At 41.2% G+C, this 20,158-nt stretch overlaps 1 protein-coding gene and 1 long non-coding RNA gene across 2 annotated transcripts in view; both read right to left on the bottom strand.

Annotated features, from left to right (window-relative positions):
- The window catches only part of LOC146060133 (uncharacterized), a 91,195-nt gene extending 90,911 nt beyond the window's left edge, over positions 1–284 (bottom strand). The window contains exon 1 of the long non-coding RNA XR_014470375.1: positions 72–284. This is a non-coding gene — a long non-coding RNA (uncharacterized LOC146060133). The remainder of the gene's footprint in view (positions 1–71) is intronic.
- A 5,882-nt stretch (positions 285–6,166) lies between these two features.
- Positions 6,167–13,854, bottom strand: LOC146058446 (interleukin-20-like). Its single transcript, XM_083170727.1, has 5 exons — positions 13,750–13,854; positions 12,412–12,474; positions 9,514–9,666; positions 7,241–7,315; positions 6,167–6,250 (listed from the first exon to the last, which is right to left on the bottom strand). The coding sequence occupies exons 1-5, from the start codon at positions 13,852–13,854 to the stop codon at positions 6,167–6,169; spliced, it is 480 nt and encodes a 159-aa protein (XP_083026853.1).
- Positions 13,855–20,158: the final 6,304 nt, after the last annotated feature.

Raw genomic sequence — 20,158 nt, 5'->3', positions numbered from 1 at the left:
TTAATGGTGCCCACACTTTTCTTCCCCTGTCCATGCCCCTGCAACTGGCACCCACAACAAGGGACACAAACCTGTAAAATCAGCATGTCACCCATTCATAGCTCCGTGTATCAGGCAGCCCCATGTCCTGAGACAGAGAGAGGAGCTTCTTCCTGACAGCCGAGGAGCTCAGCTGTGCGCTGCAGCGCCACCTACAGGCGGCTCAACAGTATATACCCAGCTTCCTCCCAGCAGCAGAGCACTGAGCAGAGCTCGGCTTTGAGAGTGCCGTGACCCTGCTGCGCCCCAGTGACACCGGCTCCCCCCCGCGATGGCTGGGGCTGCCTTACCATAGCTACGCCCCTGGTGCTACCTAGGGTGCACAGACAGGTGCTTACCAGGGGTGTTTTGTCAAGAGCTGCCACTTGGTAATGGGGTTGTTAGTCCCAAAGGTTCAAGTACAAAGGAAAGAAAGAAAGTGGCGCTGTATGATGAAAGATCATATAACAATATTTAATAATAAATTAAAAACATGACATACATAATGCAATAAATGAAATCAATAAAAAATTCATAGAGTGATGATAGTTTTAAAATGTATAGGAGCCGGAAACTGCATTGACTAGAACCATATGGATGCAAATGGTGAATGGAATGGGGGGCACAGCAAATGCAGAAAGTGATGGCCCTGTGGGCTTATAGTTACCACTGATGATATGTGGCAATGTCCAATCCCGATATTGGTGGTAGCGGAGAAGTCCTCAAAATTGTGCGACTGTTGGCCCACTTTGGTGGGGACCCGTGAGGATGGTGGGCTTGATGTTGATGTACCCTTGGGTCACTGGTGTCGCTAGAGGTGGCACTCTCCTGAAGGTGGGTCAGACAGGTGTCCTCAAGGTGTGTCAGGTCTATATGACCAGGTGTTCAGATTGGAAGAACAGAGTACCTTGATTCCTGCTGATGGCGTGGGTGAATACAGGGGTAAGGTGGTAGCCCAATGGCTTTGGGGATGAATTAGATGGTGTCCTCTGGCTGTGATGAATAGGCATCCATACTGGTTCAAAGGAAAGGGTCGAATGGAGATGGTCAAATGGTGTAGTGGCAGGTCCGGTCCACAATATGCTCATTAAGATATATATATATATAGAATATTGCAGTATGCAAACAGCTACTTCAATACTGGTATAATAGCAGATGATATGAGTTACTTTAGAATCTGAAAAAATATCTATAGTCAGCTTTTAATTGTCAGCCTTGGCTGTAGTCAGCCTGCTATCCTCAATAAGTACATAATACATATAGTAATGTGGTACATCACATGTTTTGTTCAGGTATCATGTCTTTCTATTGCTATTATGGATTTAACCCTAAAGATATCTGTAACCTTGCCTCTTATTTTGCCAAGATCTTAAAAAAAAACACATGAGGAAGGTCAACAGCACACTCCAGTAAGGCAGCAAAATAAAAAAGACTATGAAAATTCAGCGACAGATGGTTTTTGAAGCTTGAAAAATAATTTCACAAGTTGAATCCTAGATTCACTGGCTTCTTTAGAATCGAAAAGAAAATCAATACGGTCTAGGATGATGGCATTTTACTACACCCTCATGAAATCTGCTTCTATTAATATAGATGGTCCCGTGCGGGAATATGTAATAACGTCAGGGAACTCTGGAGGTGCAGGATGATAGCTGAACTACAGATGGAGTGCCTCTCAGCCAGTGCCGGGACTCGCCAAACTGCCCCCGCTGGCAAGATGTTGCTCCATCTAACTGGGACGCAGGAGCGTCTCTCACGCACGCGAGTCCAGTTTCTGGCCGGCGGGGGTCGTGAACTCTGACCGTCTCCACTTCAGAGAGAAGGGCAGGTTTAAGGGGGGGGAGTGCGGGAATATGGGGGTGATCGGTGGGGACTAGTGGCGAGGCAGCGAGACCTCCGTTGGAAGGGGACGCGCGAGCATCTCGTGCGCGCACGTCCCCTTCCGTTGGCTGGCGGGGCTGGCGGTTGGCGATCTGACCACCAGACCCGGCTCCATCTGTACTGTAGACAGTATTTTTAATGTGGCAGTCATTTATGATTCAAAACCATGCCATGTAAATGATTGCTGCTTTTAAAAAAAGTCTGAGTTCGGACAGCGTCCTGCACCTCCGAGTTTGTTTGATGCCAGGGACATTGTTTGATTCATTGGAAATTGTATATCCAGAAAAATGGTCTTGGGGAGACTAAAGTGGGATTTCCATAAGATGTTCCCCCGGGGAAATCCAGTTTTTTTTACCCCTCCTCAGAGTTGTGTGTGAGGGTGTGTGTGTGTGGGGGGGGGGGGGGATACAGTGTAAGCACACCTCAGAGACATCTGGTGATGCTAACTTCTTGAGATTCAATTGATCTCCTGACCATCAGGCAGCTGAGCAATCTGCGCATTGTCACCCTGTGCTGCAGTATGACTTCTGATTATGGCAGTGGTCAGGGAACTCGGTCCTCATTACCCCACACAGTGCATGTTTTGCTGGTAACCCAGCAGGTGCACAGGTGTACTAATTACAAACAGATACATATTATAAGGTCCGCAGGTGGAGTTAATTATTTCACTTGTGATACTGGGGGTTATTCTAGTTCATTCTTTCTGACAAAATCCTTCTTAGATGGACAAAACCATGTGCACTGCGGGTGCGGCAGATGTAACTTGTGCATAGAGAATTAGATTTGGGTGGGGTTTTTCTTCAAAGTGAGATCTATATTGCAGTGTAAAAATAAAGCAGTCAGTATTTTCCCTGCACAGAAACAAAAAAACTCACCCAAATCTAATTCTCTCTGCACATGTTACATCTGCCCCCCTGCAGGGCACATGGTTTTGTCCATCTAAGAAGGATTTTGTCAGAAAGAATGAACTAGAATAAACCCCACTGTGAGGAGACCTGCAAAACATGCACTGCGTGGGGTAATGTGGACCGAGTTTCCTGACCACTGGATTATGGTCTTCTTGTAGCTGTTCATTGGCAATCAGGAACTGATAACAATTGGTTGCTTATCCATTATTAGGCTTCCTCCCAGCTCTCCTGGGCTGGTCGTAATCAGTTTGCTCCTGATTATCCTAGTCAATACATATTTCACTTGCTTGGTTTACCTGTGTGTGCTTTCTCTCATGCTTTCAGTAAAATCTTGAATATCTGCTCAACTCTACAGTGATTTCTAGAATACCTGCTCAGCTCTAAAGCTTTTTGTGGTCATCAATATCAGAAATACCTGCCCAGCTCTATAGTGTTATCCGGAATACATTCTCAGCTCTACAGTTATAACTTACTACTCAGCAAATAATAGACATCAGCAGTAAGAAATGTTGTAGACACAACTGTGCTCACAGTTTCACAGAAAAGTAGCAGGGATGTGCGCATACGGTGGTCATGTATGTAGGCAGAGCTGGGTACTATATATCTGGGAAGTACTCTGGTGCTTAAACACAGAGGAGCAAGATGGTATCATGCATGACTAGGTAATGGTAGCCATCTTGGCAAAGGAGCAAATGCTTTAGTTATGGCCTATAATGGAGGTATCACACTAACAACAAACACTTGACATTCTTTCATTGCTATGGTTCTAGAGCCTGTACTAGTTATTGATGTCACTTTTTGCCCAATTTGACATGCATTATTTGTAGCATTTACTTCAAACAAAACAGTGTGTTTTCAAATTATCGTATGACTTAAAAACAACATTGTCAAGAACAAACCTAGTAAAATGGAGGGAAAAACACAAAAATGCTGTATGATGCTGTATATACTGTATGTCAATTACATAAGCTGCAAAATATACCATATATCATAAATTGCTTTGGGGAAAAGTTACTAAGATGGGAGTTCTATTTCACTTGGGATGTTGCTATGGGCAACCTATCAGAAACAACTTGTTACATATTTAGCACCTTCTAGAAGATAATAGATAGCATCTAATTGGTTGCCAATCTGAAATAGAACTCCCATCTTAGTAAATTCCCCCCTGTATGTTTTGTTTTCTTTATTTCAGATATTTCCTCCTACTAATTGTATTTGTGTTCCACCTCATATTGGGGCAGATGTATTAAGCCTTAACAAGAGATAAATTCAAGGGTGGTAAAGAGAGATAAAGGTCCAGCCAATCAGCTCCTTACTGACTTTTTTCAATGTGCAGTAACTTCATACATGCTGCACGTGCGCTGGCCCAAGCCTCCATGGGTTGCCTTTGCAGCAGCCCCCTGCAGCCCATAGGTAAAAACTGCCACTGATCCAAGACTAGCTTTCAAATTAGTAATCTTTACGCAGAAAGTCCTCAACAACACCACTCTTTCATACATCTCATATCTCATCTTTAATATACTCCATTTCCATCCCCTCTGATCTGCCTTTGATCAACGTCTATGTCTGCTGTATTCCCCACTAATTCCTGCCTACAGGACCTCTCCTGTGTTACTACAGGATCATATCCCTAAACCGGATATGCCAAAACCAAAATATTCCGAAAACCAGAATATTTTGGGGTCTTTTTGTTTTTCCCCCACCCCGCAACTTTTTTATTACTTACCTCATCCCCCGTTGTCCATGGTGGCCATTGGATTCCTCTTCAGCGGCATCCCCAGTCCCAAGGATGCATTGCACCGGTGACGTCACCAGCACACCTGTGCACCTATGCAATGCATCCTTGCGACAGAGGATGGTGCTGAACTGGAATCCGATGGCCAACGTGGACACCAAGGTTATCTTTGATGTCGGGGGACACGGTGAGTATGAATAAAAATAAATATTCCAAAATCCGCAATAATCCCTTATACAAAATGCTCGTGGTCCCAAGCATTTTGGATAAGGTAAACTCAACTTCTACCTACTTATGAGTTCTAAACCATGCTGGAATAGACATTCTCACAGTTTTCAAATATTGAAACATTCTATAACTCAGCTACAGTATGTAGCAGATTTTACCCTACTCTGGTCTGTATTCACACACACTACAGCAGTGATTTTCAACCTTTTTCAGCTCGCGGCACACCAGACAAGACTTTAAAATTGCCAAGGCACACCAACAGTTTTTAATCAAATATAATAACAAATATTGACCTACAGTATATTTCATATATGTTGATATCAGTAATTATACACACATGTCCCCATTGTACTGTAATTCCACACACCTGCCCCCACAGCGTAATTATACACACACGTGTCCCTCATTGTAATTCCAGACACACATGCCCCCCCTTAGTTATTCCACGCATCTGCCCCTCCTTGGTAATTCCAAGCACCAGCTCCCCCTTAGAAATTCCACACACAAATGCCCCCCCTTAGTAATTCCACACACTAATGTCCCTCCTTAGTTATTCCACACACCTGCCCCATAGATATTCAAAACACGGCACCAGCCTTGTAAGATGGTGCTGACAGAAGCCCCGCCGTCCATGGGGGCCTTTTGTGCATGTGCCGGGACGAGCCTGCAACACACAGGCTGATCTCATCTTATGCTTTTGGCCTCTGCTACACACAGGTGCGTCCCGATGTCGGCTCCACAGGACAGCACCACGCACGCACACAGCGCCGAGCTGGAGCCATCCACCCCCTGCATGTCACTACACACAGTGACAGCACTGCCACCGATCATTTGGTAAGTCGCCGTGACCCGCGGCCTGGCGGCACACCTGCCAACTGGCCGCGGCATACCAGTTGAAAAAGACTGCACTAGAGAATATCTTATCATGTTTTGGCCCTTATTACCCTTCATTTTTATGTCTGCATTTGTTTTGTCAACCTTGTGTGTTTCCCTTTTGGTGTTTTTGGCATAAACATGATTGAAAGTGCCTGGTTTTAGAACCTGAAGCTTCATAAATAAATCAATAAATGTGGTAGATAAAATTTTCACAGCTAAGCAAAACAGCTGGATGCCTTGTATCATATTTTGGCAACTGACCCACAGGAAAATGTCCCTTTTGATCTCCAATATGGAGAGTGGTAAGAAGCAGAATTAGTAGACTGAATGAAATATGACTGTACAGTACATTTAAATGAAAAATTATTTTATTGTTTAATAAATTAGATGACGCTAGTCACTTAAATATTGCATAGTTAAATAACATTATATATATATATTAAATAAAAATAAATATTAAATAAATATTACATAAAAATGGCAGTAAAGTAAGTTGATGGAAGCAATAAGTGTCCAGGTCTTAGTCAAGAAAGTTCTCCTCCATCCAGTGGAAAAGAATGTTCATCTCACCAACAGCCTTAACGGCAGCAGCATTAGTTTCCATCTGATGAGAGGAAAGTGGGGAACATAGATTAGCGTCCTGAATTAAAGTTATTTAAGTACGGTCTCACAGTCTAAAGAATAAAATAATTGCTTCTGCTTAGTTAAAAAAAATGTGAAAGAAAAAAGGTGAATGAAGACAGTTTACCCAGGATGTAGTCAAAAATACTTTTTAAGATCACGATTCACATGAAGTTTGTGCAAATTTAGGTCTATTTTGTAAGGGGTATGGGTCATTGGGTCGACACACAGGTCAACAAGCTTGGTCAACATGATTGGAAGTCAGCACAAGCATTAGGTTGACAATGGCTAGGTTGACAGACAAAAGGTTGCATACGTAGGTTTTCACTTTTTTTGGTTGCGAATGTCAAAATGGACACCGTCAAAGTATACCACGTCACCGTGCATGGCTCGCTGCGCTTGCCGTGCTTCGGACACACTATTCTATTTTCCCTTCATGTCCTAGTGGCGGTTTTTACCTATGGGCTACAGGGCTGCAAGTCATGTCAACCTTATAAGTGTCCACCTAACAACTGTATACCTTTGTAAGAAGTTCCAGAATTTTGTGTCAATGCTTGAACATTGCATCCATTTGAATGAATATCTATGAAAAACACTTTGGGGGAAATTTACTAAGATGGAAGTTCTATTTCACATGGGATGTTGCATGTAGCAACCAATCAGATACAATCTATTATCTTCTAAAAGCTGCTAAATAAGTAAGAAGCCACGTCCTGCCTCATTTTCATATTTTCATGGGAACGCCCAATGTTTTCATGGGATTACCCGCCGCCACCCCACGCTCTCTGCCCGCACTGGTGGGTGGCGAACTTGCAGTTCAATATGCCCGTTCGCACCTGGAAATGTGCAGACGTCAAAAATCGGTCCCCTGTGCGAACATGCGGGGGGACTGAACAGACCAGAATACGGTCCATAGTACACTGTGCATGTCTATATCCTAAAATATTGTTACAATGAACCAGTTAGTACATACCTTGTAATAATCCGTCTTAAATTGTTCCATAGTTCTGTGTGCATTTTCTCCACATGGGCACCTCATAGAAGCATGCTATATAATATAAAGATAGGACATACATATTAAACATACTGTACTGCTTGGAAGTATGATTGCTATGGCATACTGTATATTGAGCTTCAGATTATTAAATACCAGGGGCGGATTGGCCCACCGGGAAACCGGGCCGTTTCCCGGTGGGCCGGCACGTTTTATAGCCAAAGTGGCCGCTAACCCTGACAACCTGGGCCGCGGCATCTCTCTCTGTGCTCAGTGCTGGGCCGCGGCACTGTGCCCTAATTAAAGATGGCCGCAGCCAGCTTCGAATTTCCCCAAGTTAAAATGGCCACGGGAGGGCTGTTGCGCATGCAGGCGCACACAGCTGCTCCCGCGGTCCAGAGGAAGGATGGCTGCGCTGCTGCTGCCCACGTGATCCACCCCAGCAGCAGCGCGCAGGACTGTTTCGCGCTGCTGCTAGGATGGATCCGATAGGCGGCGGCAGCGGCAGAAGGAGGCATCGCGCAACTCATTCTGTGGACCTGGCTGTCACCTTTGCGGAGTTCGTGAGCGACGGCTCATGGCTCCGTCCATCCTCCTCCCTGATCCCCGGCAGGCAGCGGCAGCGCATTAGTGTTTGCGCGATGCCGATAGCATAAACGAAGTAGGTTTAAAGGTTTAAAGTTTGTCAGTAACTTACAGCCTCTTGTATTAATGTTAATAGACGTTAAAGCAGCAGTCTAAGCTTAGCTTCAATTTGGGGAGATGTTATATATATATATATATATATATATATATATATATATATATATATATATAAAATGTGCATCCTCACCCATACTGTTAATTGTTACTTGCTGGTACTTGGCTGCGGTTGCCTGCTGGTACCTGACTGCGGATTGGCTGCATTAATTAGCGATGTTTGCATTAATTAGCAGGTGTAGTTATGCCCCCTGACTTTAGTCACCCTTATGAGCCAAGTGCATGCACACACTGAAATGCCAAGGTTGCAAAGCCCCCTTTCACCCCACTGTTTCTATTTCCCCAGCCCCACAGGCTGCAGAATAGACGCTGTGCACATGCTACTATTCTGCAGCCTGAGGGGCTGGGGACATAGCCAGCAGCTCAGAGAGCCACTAGCCATGCTCCCACAGCAGTGAAAATGGGTTGTAGGCCACGCCCCAATGTCACCAGGCCGTGCCCCCCCCCCCCAAAAAAAAAAAAATCGAGCGCGCCAACACGTCCGCCCCGCCGCATTAGGGCTGCTTTAAGTTATTTCCTGGGCTGGTTTTAATTCCCAATCCGCCCCTGTTAAATACTGGGGCTCCTCTGATACTTTCTACTTTTGCAAAACTAATAGAAGCATTTTTATCAGTTCCAATTTAGTAATGTAATCTTTAGGAAAAAAAAGTATTTAAAAGAAGAAATATCAAGGAAAATTGGTATACTGTATCCAGGAACAGACATACAGTAGGATTGATATATATTTAACAATAAATTGTCATATTTTTTAATAGCCTGTAATTCTGCATCATATACAAACATAATTCTACTGTAATAATGAACTTATGAAATTCTAAATTACCCTGACATACAGTATGCTAATTAATATCATGGCTACTTCACATTTCTAACATGTAGTGTAGCAGCGAGAGAACCAAAAATGAATGAAATCCCGGTACTTGTGTAGTTTCATGGCGCCCGATATATCGGATGTGATATCAGCTGATATATTGGATGTGATATTGGTTAATATATCAATGCGATCCAATTCGATTTTTGACTTGTTCATAACCCCACTATCCACTACGCATGGAGTTGATTTTATATACTGTGCATAGGCGAATCTAGGGGGTGGTCCGGGGGTGCACAGGACCACCATTTTGTAGCTGAGGGATGGGGCTTTCCAACGAGCCCAACCCCGTGTCTCTAGCCCCCTGGGAACCGGAGATACTGCCAGGCAAAGCTGGAACATTTTCCCTATAGGATAACATGGGACCCGCTAATTCCGACCCCCACCCAGTCCAACGGCTGCCAGTTCCCCCTTCGGCATCACTGAAGCTCGAGGTTGATCTCAGTCAAACCCAAATCGCTGGGCCTTCAATCTGATACAAGTTACATCTGCCCCACCTGCAGTGCACATGGTTTTGCCCATCTAAGAAGGATTTTGTCAGAAAGAGTGAACTAAAATAAGGCCCTTAATTATGTCAAACTTAAAAGCGCTACAAACTCCCCTGAGGAAAACAAATACGTACACAGTGTTTGAGGTCTATCTTGAGTCCAAGCATAGAATTGGCCAAGTGACTAAATTCTCTGTGAGTTTTACTGGTGGTTAGTTCCAGAAGTGGAAAAATGTTTGTCACGTAGAAAGTTCCCAACTTAAGTAGAAGACAGCATCTCTCTGCAGGCTGAAAGACAGATAAATGTTAAGTTAAAAAACACCATCAATAGAATCAGTTAAATCTGCAAAGCAACTAGAACACTGAAATTTGCAATTATAACAGTGGAACACTATGGAATTTTCCACATTTTGCTTAAGTTGTGGACAATTTTTCCATGTTGTACAGTATTTCTGTTCTTTTTTCTCCTTTTAGAAAATGTAGCTTCCCTAATGGCTCCTGTGACTTCACTGTCTTCTGATATACTCTCTCTGAACACTATATATAGCTTAATAATTGCAAAGTTATTGAATAGTTTCTTCTAGTTTTTCAATTTGAATGGATGAGATAATGTCCTGTTTTATTTTTTCAAAGGTTTCCTCTTGCAATAACATTGCAATGGTATGTATGGGAGCACTCTTGGTGCTTTATTAATCATCATGATGCAATTCCTTTATATTCTGAAATCACAGCACATGTCTGCTCAATACATTACATATACAATAGACAGTGTAATTCCTGGAAGCCAGTTACAGGTACCTGTCTGCTCTCAGTTGTCATTAATACGTTTCCACTGTGCAATATGTCTACGTTTTCTGGGTTTTTTTTGTTTAATGTTTACAGACTTGCTCTAATAAAATATTCACTATTTGGCTTGTGTGAAACATAATTTATAATTTGAATATTATACATTATATATATATATATATATATATATATATATATACAGTATGTATATATATATATATATATATATATATATATATATATATATATATACTGTATATATATATAGTAGCGTCTTGACCCGGCACTGTGTAAATAAATCTGCTGCGTCTGGTGCCCCCACATCCAATACAGGAAAAATATAGCAGGCTTCAGCGTGGCACTCCAGACAGTAGTAAAGAATTTTCAGACGGACACAAACTGTAGTCAACAACTACAGTTTGTGTCCGTCTGAAAATTCTTTACTACTGTCTGGAGTGCCACGCTGAAGCCTGCTATATATATATATATATGTATATAAATATATATATCCAATTTCAGAGTCAGCACTCCTGTGGAATTATTTAAATAGTACCTCCGGTGCCTTCCTATGTGTGTTGCCACACAATGTATAGACTGGAGAGCCAGCGGTGGCACTCAGGATTTTGCAACAAAAAACAGAGACACATTGAAGTGTAGCAATGTTTCGGTCTTTAATATAGACCTTTGTCAAGCTCCGAAACGTTGCTACACTTCAGTGTGTCTCTGGTATTTGTTGCCAAATCCTCTGAGTGCCGCCGCTGGCTCTCCCGTGTATATATATATATATATATATATATCATATACGGATTACCGGCACTCAGTTTCAGAAAAACACTTAGGGCCCCGTGCCCTCGGTAGAGGCCCAAACAGGGTCAAATACATACAGTCAATGGCCGCGGCACTGGGGACTTGAGATGTAAGCTGTTTGAAAAAAGCCTGAAGTAAAGGCTGAAACGTTACAGAAACGCTTGTCTGTTTGTTTCATTCATCTCAAGTCCCCAGTGCCGCGGCCATTGACTGTATATATATATATATATATATATATATATATTTTTTTTTTATGTGTGTGTGTGTATGTATATATATATATATATATATATATATATATGTATATACTGTAAATATATATATATATACTATATGTATATATATATTGGCCCTTATTCTGGTTGAAGCGGTAACGGCCGCTTGCGGCCGTTCCGCCGATGTTTTCGGTCTGCGCATGTGCAGAGGCCACTCTGCGCATGTGCAGCCGAAATCGCCGTACACGTATTTTGTCCGCCGCAAAGGGGGTGGATAGGGGCGTGAGGGGCTACGAAGCCTCATTTGCATATGCATACGCCCCGCGTTTCATGGGCGTTCCCATGCAAACGCGGGGCGTACGCATGCTAATGAGGCTATGACGCGTGGGTACAGGGCGGGCATCTGACATCGCCGGATGTCAGCTGCCCACCCCCATACAAGATTTCACACGGACAAGTGTCCGTGTGGTCTTGTGTTGCGGGACCTGGTGGAGCGTGCGGCCCTGCATTCGATGTTCGGCGACCATCGAATGCAGGGGCTGCTCCCACCATGGAGGAGGCGTATCCCCGTCCACAATCATGCGGATCGCCACATGGCCGCGTACGGACGGCCGTGGCGATCCGTATGGAAGGCGGGGATTCGTCTGGTGCGGTCGGAGCCGCATATGCGGCTCCGGCCGCACCGATCAGAATAAGGGCCATAGTGAGGTGTGACGGAGGCACTCAAATGAAAGGCCACCAGGCCAAATGGAGGCAATGTTTCAAAGCCGACTGGCTTCATTATCAGGGTGCAGGAGATCAATCTTCTTGATAAAGAACCAGTCGGCTTTGAAATGGTGGCTCAAATCGGCCTTGTGTCTTTTCATTCAAGTGCTGCCGTCACCCCTCGCCATGTTTGTGTTGGCATGCTAACTGTCACACACAGAGGGCACCATCTTTTCCTCTATTGGAGTTTTATTCTCTAACACAGTTGGAGTGTCATCATATGAATATACTGTAAATATATATATATATATATATATGTATAAAATTATTTTATTTAAATGTATAAGTTTCTATATAACTGTGTACTAGCCTACATTCACTCTTTAATAGTTTTAAATTCAGATGTTTGATTATGTCATTATAACACATTTAAGTAGAAAAGGGATTACTGTCGAGGATTGAAAACATTTATTCAAGCAATATTGTTTTTCTAATGGTGAATCAAAGTGTTTGAGCTTACTTGTATTTTGTCCAATTCATTTAGATTAAGTAGTCGCAAATCCGTGATTGTGTCTTTTTCATGCTGCATGGAAAAAAAATGACAAGTAAAACATCTCTACATGAAATAGTTTTATACCTTTGAAAGCCAAAGATATTAATTAAAATCTAACATTCTGAACATGAGTAGTATGTTTGCAGTATCTTTGTAAATCATTGCTGCAGTAACACTCACATTACAATTACTATATCAATGCCTTAGAAATGACCCAAATGTCTCAATATCTCGAGAATTGTACATTGTGTACCAATTACACTTGAATCTCTTTCACTGTTTCTTTCTTTATACCCCATACACACTAGCTGACCCGAAGCTGGCCAAGCTGTGGCCGATAAAGTTAACATGCGTCCGATATTGTGCGCTCTGAATGATATCGGAAGCCAGTATAGTTCAGTGACGTCACCAGGACCCACTGAACATGCAAGCGGTTTGGCTATATAGCCAAAATTGACCTGCAAGTTTATTAGACATCCATCAATGATAACAACACACGGGAGCGCGCATAATTAACGCCCTTTCATAGCGATTTCTTCCACTACATCATCTAGTGTGTATGGGTTTTATATGTGTATGGGTTTTATATGTGTATGGGTTTTATATGTGTATGGGCATTTATAATACCAAAGTATATGTACAACAGGGAAATTGACTGCGTATAAACTATATTACGTTAATTGTACAGAAAACATAAGTAAAATCGTATATATCTTCTGTGTACTGTTTTTTGCAAATCAGTCAGGAGTGCAATATTAAATATAAATTCCAATTAATTAGCATACATATTTGCAAAAATAAATGTATCTTGGTGATTATCCTTTAAATAGATTTCAAAACAATCTAATTGATGTGTTGACATTTTAGCATTACAGAGTTAAATAATCAGTGGCGTAATTATAAATTTTGCTCCCCCCTGCCAAAACTTTGTGCCCCCCCCCCCTTTGGGTGGAACTGTCTGTCTGCTGGCCTGGCTTCCCGGCTCCTCTCCAGCATGTTTCCCAAGCGTGTGACGTGATGACGTCACACTCATAATGGAGAAGCTGAAGCAGGAGAGAGGCAGAGAGTGAGACCAGCAGACACTGCTTCTTCCCCGTGCATCAGGCGGGTGCCGGCGCCCACACAGACCCCACTGCTGCTTGCTCCCCCAAGTGGCAGCAGAGGCTGCTTTACAGTAGTTACGCCACTGTAAATAATATACTATATTGTATTTTTCTGCTGTAAAATCTTACAGTCTAATTTTTAGACATGAATTAGGAAAGCGACTTAGATTACAAATGAACCTTAAAAATCCTAAATGCTCACCAAAATATCCTTCACAACATCAAAATATCTTTTCAGCTCAAGAATGTCATGAGATAATGGGCACAGGTTCTTCTTGGATTCTGACGTTGGTATATTCAGCAACATTTGCCAAAGTAGAATAATACAGATATGTCCATATACACTTTTCATAATCAACGTGTCTCCTGTAATGATAAACCGATTAGCGTTTGTATGATTGATACTGTTATCTTTTAGTATATATATTATTATATGGTGCATTCTCACAATTTTAAAGAACATTTCTCTAAAAGGTTTAGGTGTATTAAAGGGTGTATATATATCTATCTATATAAATATCTATATATATATCTATATATAGATATATATATATATATATATATATATATATATATATATATATATATATATATAGCTAAAGGGAGCTTATCAGTGACGATTATAGTAAGAGTGACAATTTCAGTAAGAGGAATGGTAGTGCCTTACACATACATTGGCCAAGAGTGGTACTGCAATAACTGTGCTGCTCGGATCTAATTCTTTGTACAGTACATTGAACTTTTTCCTGGTAGGGGGCCAATAAATGGGCACCACCCATTGCCCATCTTCTTGCTGTACAGAGTAACTGGAGCTTAAAATATAAGATATGTCTGTCTGGTGGGAGCACTGTGCTGAGGGAGGCACACTGGCTTTAATTATGGTTCTTATTTGAAAAATCCCTTTTCTTACTGTATATGCCTATGTATCTCTGCCCACCACTGTATCTTACTACATAAGCAGCATTGTTACAAAGAAGTTTAAGTATGGTACTGGACAGCCCTATGCATGACAGGGCAGAGGAAGGATGGCCCTGCAACCGGGTTGTCTGATTTCTGCTCAGGGAATTGATCTGTACTGACTAGTACCTTCAGCAACAGAGCAATGTAATGCTCCTGCTTTGAGGTTCCATGGGGAAAGTGCAACTTAGATGGAAAAACTCCTTGAGGTGAATAAAGGACCTGAGTGGGAGGTGTAACACCATGACCTAGCTCCACACATGAAACATGTATACATCTCTCCAGCTTGACCTATATATCTGTGTCCATCTTCTATCACCAGCTATCTTTACCTGGTAACATACATCCCAAGTGTGTAACTCAGGGGTAGATTTATTAAGCTCAGTGAAGTCATAAAATGTCTGGTTTTTATCACTGTCCAATCAGTTCCTACCTGTCAATTTTAAAATCAAGCCTGTAACTTCACAGTTAGGAGCTGATTGGTCGGTGATAAAAACCAGACACTTTATCACTTCACCGAGCTTAATAAATCTACCCCTCAATTACTAAGGAATTATGCAGTGATGTCCTCAATATTCAAAAGAAGAACCAGGCTACTTTTCACACTGGAAAAGGCTCCTCCTTCATCTACAGCAGGCATTCCCAACCACTGTCCTCAAGGCACACCAACAGTGCAGGTTTTCTAGATATCCAGGCTTAAGCACAGGTGACTTAATTAGTATATGAGGGATTCTGATTAAACCATCTGTGCTGAAGCCTGGATATCACTAAAACCTGCACTGTTGGTGTGCCTTGAGGACCGTGGTTGGGACTGCCTGATCTACAGAGACAATTTTAAGCCATCCAAGCACGTGGAGAATTGAAGGCGCATGTGCGGCTGGGTAGTATAAGAGTTTACATGAGGCTCACCCATAGTGAATGCATATTTTGTGGCTACAACACATTTCTTTTGAGGAGCTCTTTAATTAAAGTTTAAATATTGTATTTTCATTTCATACCATGCCATGAATTCACATTTGCTGCCATGCAAAGCTAGGGCAGATCACTAGTACAAAAATAAATTAGAGCAATAATTGAAAAACTCCTAGTCCTTCCTTGACTGGCAATCTACCATGTACTGTACCAGACGTGCCAGTGTACACCTGAGCCTTTACCAACTTCCAGCCCAATTTTAGGTGAATTAGGCTTAACTCACTCCAACTGCCCTTACTATGCTATGTCTGTGGTGCTGCCTATAGATAACCACAATGATAATCAGATCAAGCATATACAACTACAAGCTTTGTGTTCCAAAACTGCATTGTAACTCCCATTGCAACTCTTATAATACAGTATCACCTTGTTATACTGTATTTAAGTCAAATATGTTAATTCCTGTTTATTTTGCTGTTTAGCAAGTCTTTAATGTAAAGAAAAATAAAATTCATAACAATTATAATAATTGTCCTAATAATAATAATTATTATTATTATAGTTATTATCATTATTATCATTAATAATAATAATAATAATAATAATACATATAATAATGATACATTTTCTTAGTACATTTCCTGCACATGCGCAAACACCAACTATCGGCCGTCCGTCCGCATTTGGAGCCGTCTGACTCAATCAGAATAAGGGCCATAGTGTTTTAGTCCTGTACCACCTGATACATTAAAGTAACAGGAAGAAAATATGATACATTTGGTGTTATAGGGTCAAAGTAATTTGGTGTAATTCTGACGTAGCTGTGAGTAATGCTATGATAGAGAAAACGGCTGACCTTCTGTATGCTCCCTGCATACAGTACCATCGGTACCATCACAAAGTAAACAGGTAATAGGGAGAAGAGCTCTAATACTTCTAATTACTACAAGACATACATTGATGTATTTTGAAATTGTAACTTGACAACATATAGATAAAAAAAACGTTTTCTTGTTAAATATAAGTAGTAAGTGAACAAACTTTCTTCTGTATGTGTAAAGTCTCAAGAACCAACTTACCTGTGCTTATGAAGGAGAGTCTTTCTTACTTGTTATGAAGTTGATAGGATTCTGCTTTCTCTCATCTCTTATATACTGTACTGTACCAGACATGCATGACTAAACTGCCTGCACTTGTTAGGTAAGGGTTTTCCAGTTCCAGCATCTCTCAAAATTCCATTTGAGTGAAATACTACCTGTCACCTTTAGATCACCTTAAGTACTTCATCACTTTCTTTAAGGGCAAAAACTGCATTATTCAGACCTAGCAAATTAGCTAAAGTAACTATATATATATATACTGTATATATATATATATATGATACAAAGAACAAAGGGGCGCTCCAAGACTTATTTAATAAGGAGGTTATAATCTCCTGCAATTCCAATAAAAGCAATTGCTCGTACCAATTAAATGAACACTGTGGGCTGGTTACCACATGACACAAAAATGAATACCCAGGGCACACTGCTCCAATGTACACTCCACGGAAGCCGGATCCAGGGGAACTAGACGCGCTGGTTTGCGCTCGTAGGTCTCCAGCATCAAGAGTCACGGAGGACACGGAACAGGGAGAACACCGGAAGACATGCGGCACACAGCACGGGTATCACTAGCCACGCTCGAATGCGTTTCATCAGAGAGACTTCATCAGAGGGTGAAGTCTCTCTTTCTTTAAGGGCAAAAACTGCATTATTCAGACCTAGCAAATTAGCTGAAGTAAATATATATATATATATATATATATATATATATATATATACATATATAAACACATACACACAGGTTGACTATGCCTTATCCAAAATACTCGGGACCAGAAGAATTTTGGATAACGGATTATTCTGTATTTCAGAATATTTTTATATTTCAATGATGTATTTTAAAGTATCTTGCATTTATGCTGTGTGAACACATCAAACACATGAAATACACACAAATATATTTTATTTCTGCATTAAACAAGGTTTCAAAACATGAAACAAAGTCTGTGTACTATCTCAGGCTCTGAATTTGAATGCCAAGCAATCGTTGTCTTACAAATATTTAGTGGTAGTTATATATCATGTCCTCTGTAGTGCTGCTACAAATGTCCCCATTAAGCTTCTTAAAAAAAAAAAAAAAAATCACTTTCTGGAATGTATGGTTTTCGGAATAATTTGGATAACAGATATTTGGATAAGGGATACTCAACCTGTATATAAATATTTTATGTTTTGGTGTTATTGTTCAATAATACTGTTGTTTACATTGTTACTATGGTGATGGTATGCACTTGACATACTGTATACGTTTGATGGCTGTGCGCCAAACGACATGTTATGTGATCGAGCTGCGCGTCCCATTCGGGTGCGTTTTATGTATGTATGTATGTATGTATGTATGTATATATAGAGAGAATTTGTGTTCTATATTAAGGAAAATAAATGTTTAATATTATAACATTATTTTATTGGCTAGAAAAGAATAATATAAATGTAATTTAAAGTAGATTGCACAGGTTTTTTTTGTTTATTTTGCCTTTACAATGCCATGTAAATTGATATTACAAGTAGCTTTATATGAAGGTGTAGTGCTGCACTTCAGTGGAGAGAAGGATCATTCAGACACAGCACCTGTGCCTCCACAATGTAAGCTCTCCAGAATGGGCAGAGTCCTCCTCCCTATATTCTACCCCTATCTTTGATCTATTTGCCTATCTTGTTTATTCCTTGTTGTATAGATGCTGGTTATTTTCTGTAAGCCATGTAATATTTTCTCCCAATTTCATCTATTCATGTATTACTCAGATGTTTGTCTCCTGACCTGTGTGATGTTGAATTTGTGTATGTACCATGAGATTTGTTCTATTAAATAAATCCACATTTTTTTTTTTGTCTCAACTGAACCCACATACCTACTACTTATTTTTCTTATGTGTAAGCACTGTGCTTGTAAATAACCAATTGGAATGCTCAAAAGTCTAGTTTCACACATTGGTAAATGTCATTGTACCATTTACTCCACCTATAGAGAGACCTAGCAACAGCCATTTCAGCTTCCAGAAAGACTTCCAGCCACTTCCAAATCTACATTGGGTGCAATTACTGATTGACCGTCATGTATGCCTATAACACAGCAGTCCAATAGTTATATAGCTGCCAGCAACAACATGGAGCATGCCATAGAGGAGAGAGTATACTTATACTCCCTCTAACCCTCTGGCAACATCACATTTATATAGTACACACATATTCTGCATTGGGGAGGGAACCCACACAAGCACAGGGAGAATAAACAAACTCTACACAGTCACAGCTACGGTGGAAATTGAACCCTTAATATCAGTGCTGTGAGGCAGTAATGCTAACCATTACAGCATGTCTACTGCCCCAAAGAAAGTGATTTGCCTGGTACCCACAGGCCAGATAAGTGTAGATTTGATTTTTATTTGATCTCTGGAGTTTAAGTATTAAATCTTGGGTACATGTGTATTATCACGGCGCCCATGATATTAAGTCGCATGCCATACACCCGATGCACAGCGATGCGATTTTAAATTGTATAAGCCCCCTATACGATTTTTAATTGTATAAGCACCCTAATGGGGGCTTACAATGTTAAATGCACCCCCAAGCCAGCCCCACTATGAACGCCAACCCGAAGCGTGGTGAGCGCAGCGAGAACACGAGGGGCGGCGGTACGCGTCCTCCGACTTTTTCATACCCCCACTATTCACGTCAGCGTGGAGCTGATTTCATATAGTGTGGCGAGCGCAGCAAGCCACCGAACCCAAAGCGTGGCGAGCGCAGCGAGCCCCACGAGGGGACGCGTATTAATTTACATGTATTCCGCGTCCCCTCGCGGGGCTCGCTGCGCTTGCCACTCTTCGGGCAAAATCAGATCCACGCCGACGTGAATAGCTCGTGAATAGCTCACCGCGCTTCGGGTTGGCGTTCATAGTGGGGGTGGCGTGGGGGTGCATTTAAGCACCCATGACGTTTAATTATCTTATAGGGGGCACTTTTAGCATTGAAAAACCCATTAGGGTGCTTATACAATTTTAAATCGCATACCATTGCATATGCGATACAATGGCATACAATGCCATACAATGCGATGGTATACAATTTAAAATTGTATAACATCGCCTGCCATCGCATAACATTGCATCGCATCGCATACCATCGTATGCCTTATGGTCTGCGATGCGATGGGCGCCATGCTAGTACACAAGTACCAAATCTTGTGCTTAACAGATATAAGATGTGTTTAATATATTAAAGAAATTAGAGGAATAATCAACTTTTACGTATTTATCGACAATTCCAATATAAAATAACAAAATATCCACTAATACATTTTTAATTAAATATCCCTGTGCCTCCAGCGGAAATGAGGGTGTATATGTAATATAATATATTACTGTGCTCCTTTGCTATAAATATGGTAATAGATGAAACCAGAATAATGCAAATGACAAACTATTATCTACCTGAAGCAAAGGAAGTGGAAATGTAACAATGTACATATATGGACATGGATAGTACCACAAACTTTCCTGTTTTATTTTTTTTATTTTTAAGCCTCAGCAATATCCTATACGCATTACAGCACTTTCTATTGAGCAATATGTAAAGGCAAAAGTGTTACATGATTTATTTAAGCATTTCCTTAAGGAAAGCCCTAAAGTGATGACACTA

Source organism: Crinia signifera, chromosome 2 (assembly GCF_055691185.1).
Source record: "Crinia signifera chromosome 2, ASM5569118v1, whole genome shotgun sequence".
Taxonomy (NCBI): domain Eukaryota; kingdom Metazoa; phylum Chordata; class Amphibia; order Anura; family Myobatrachidae; genus Crinia; species Crinia signifera.
The sequence above is the reverse complement of the archived record's forward strand: the minus strand, read 5'-3'. Positions and strand labels throughout refer to the sequence as shown.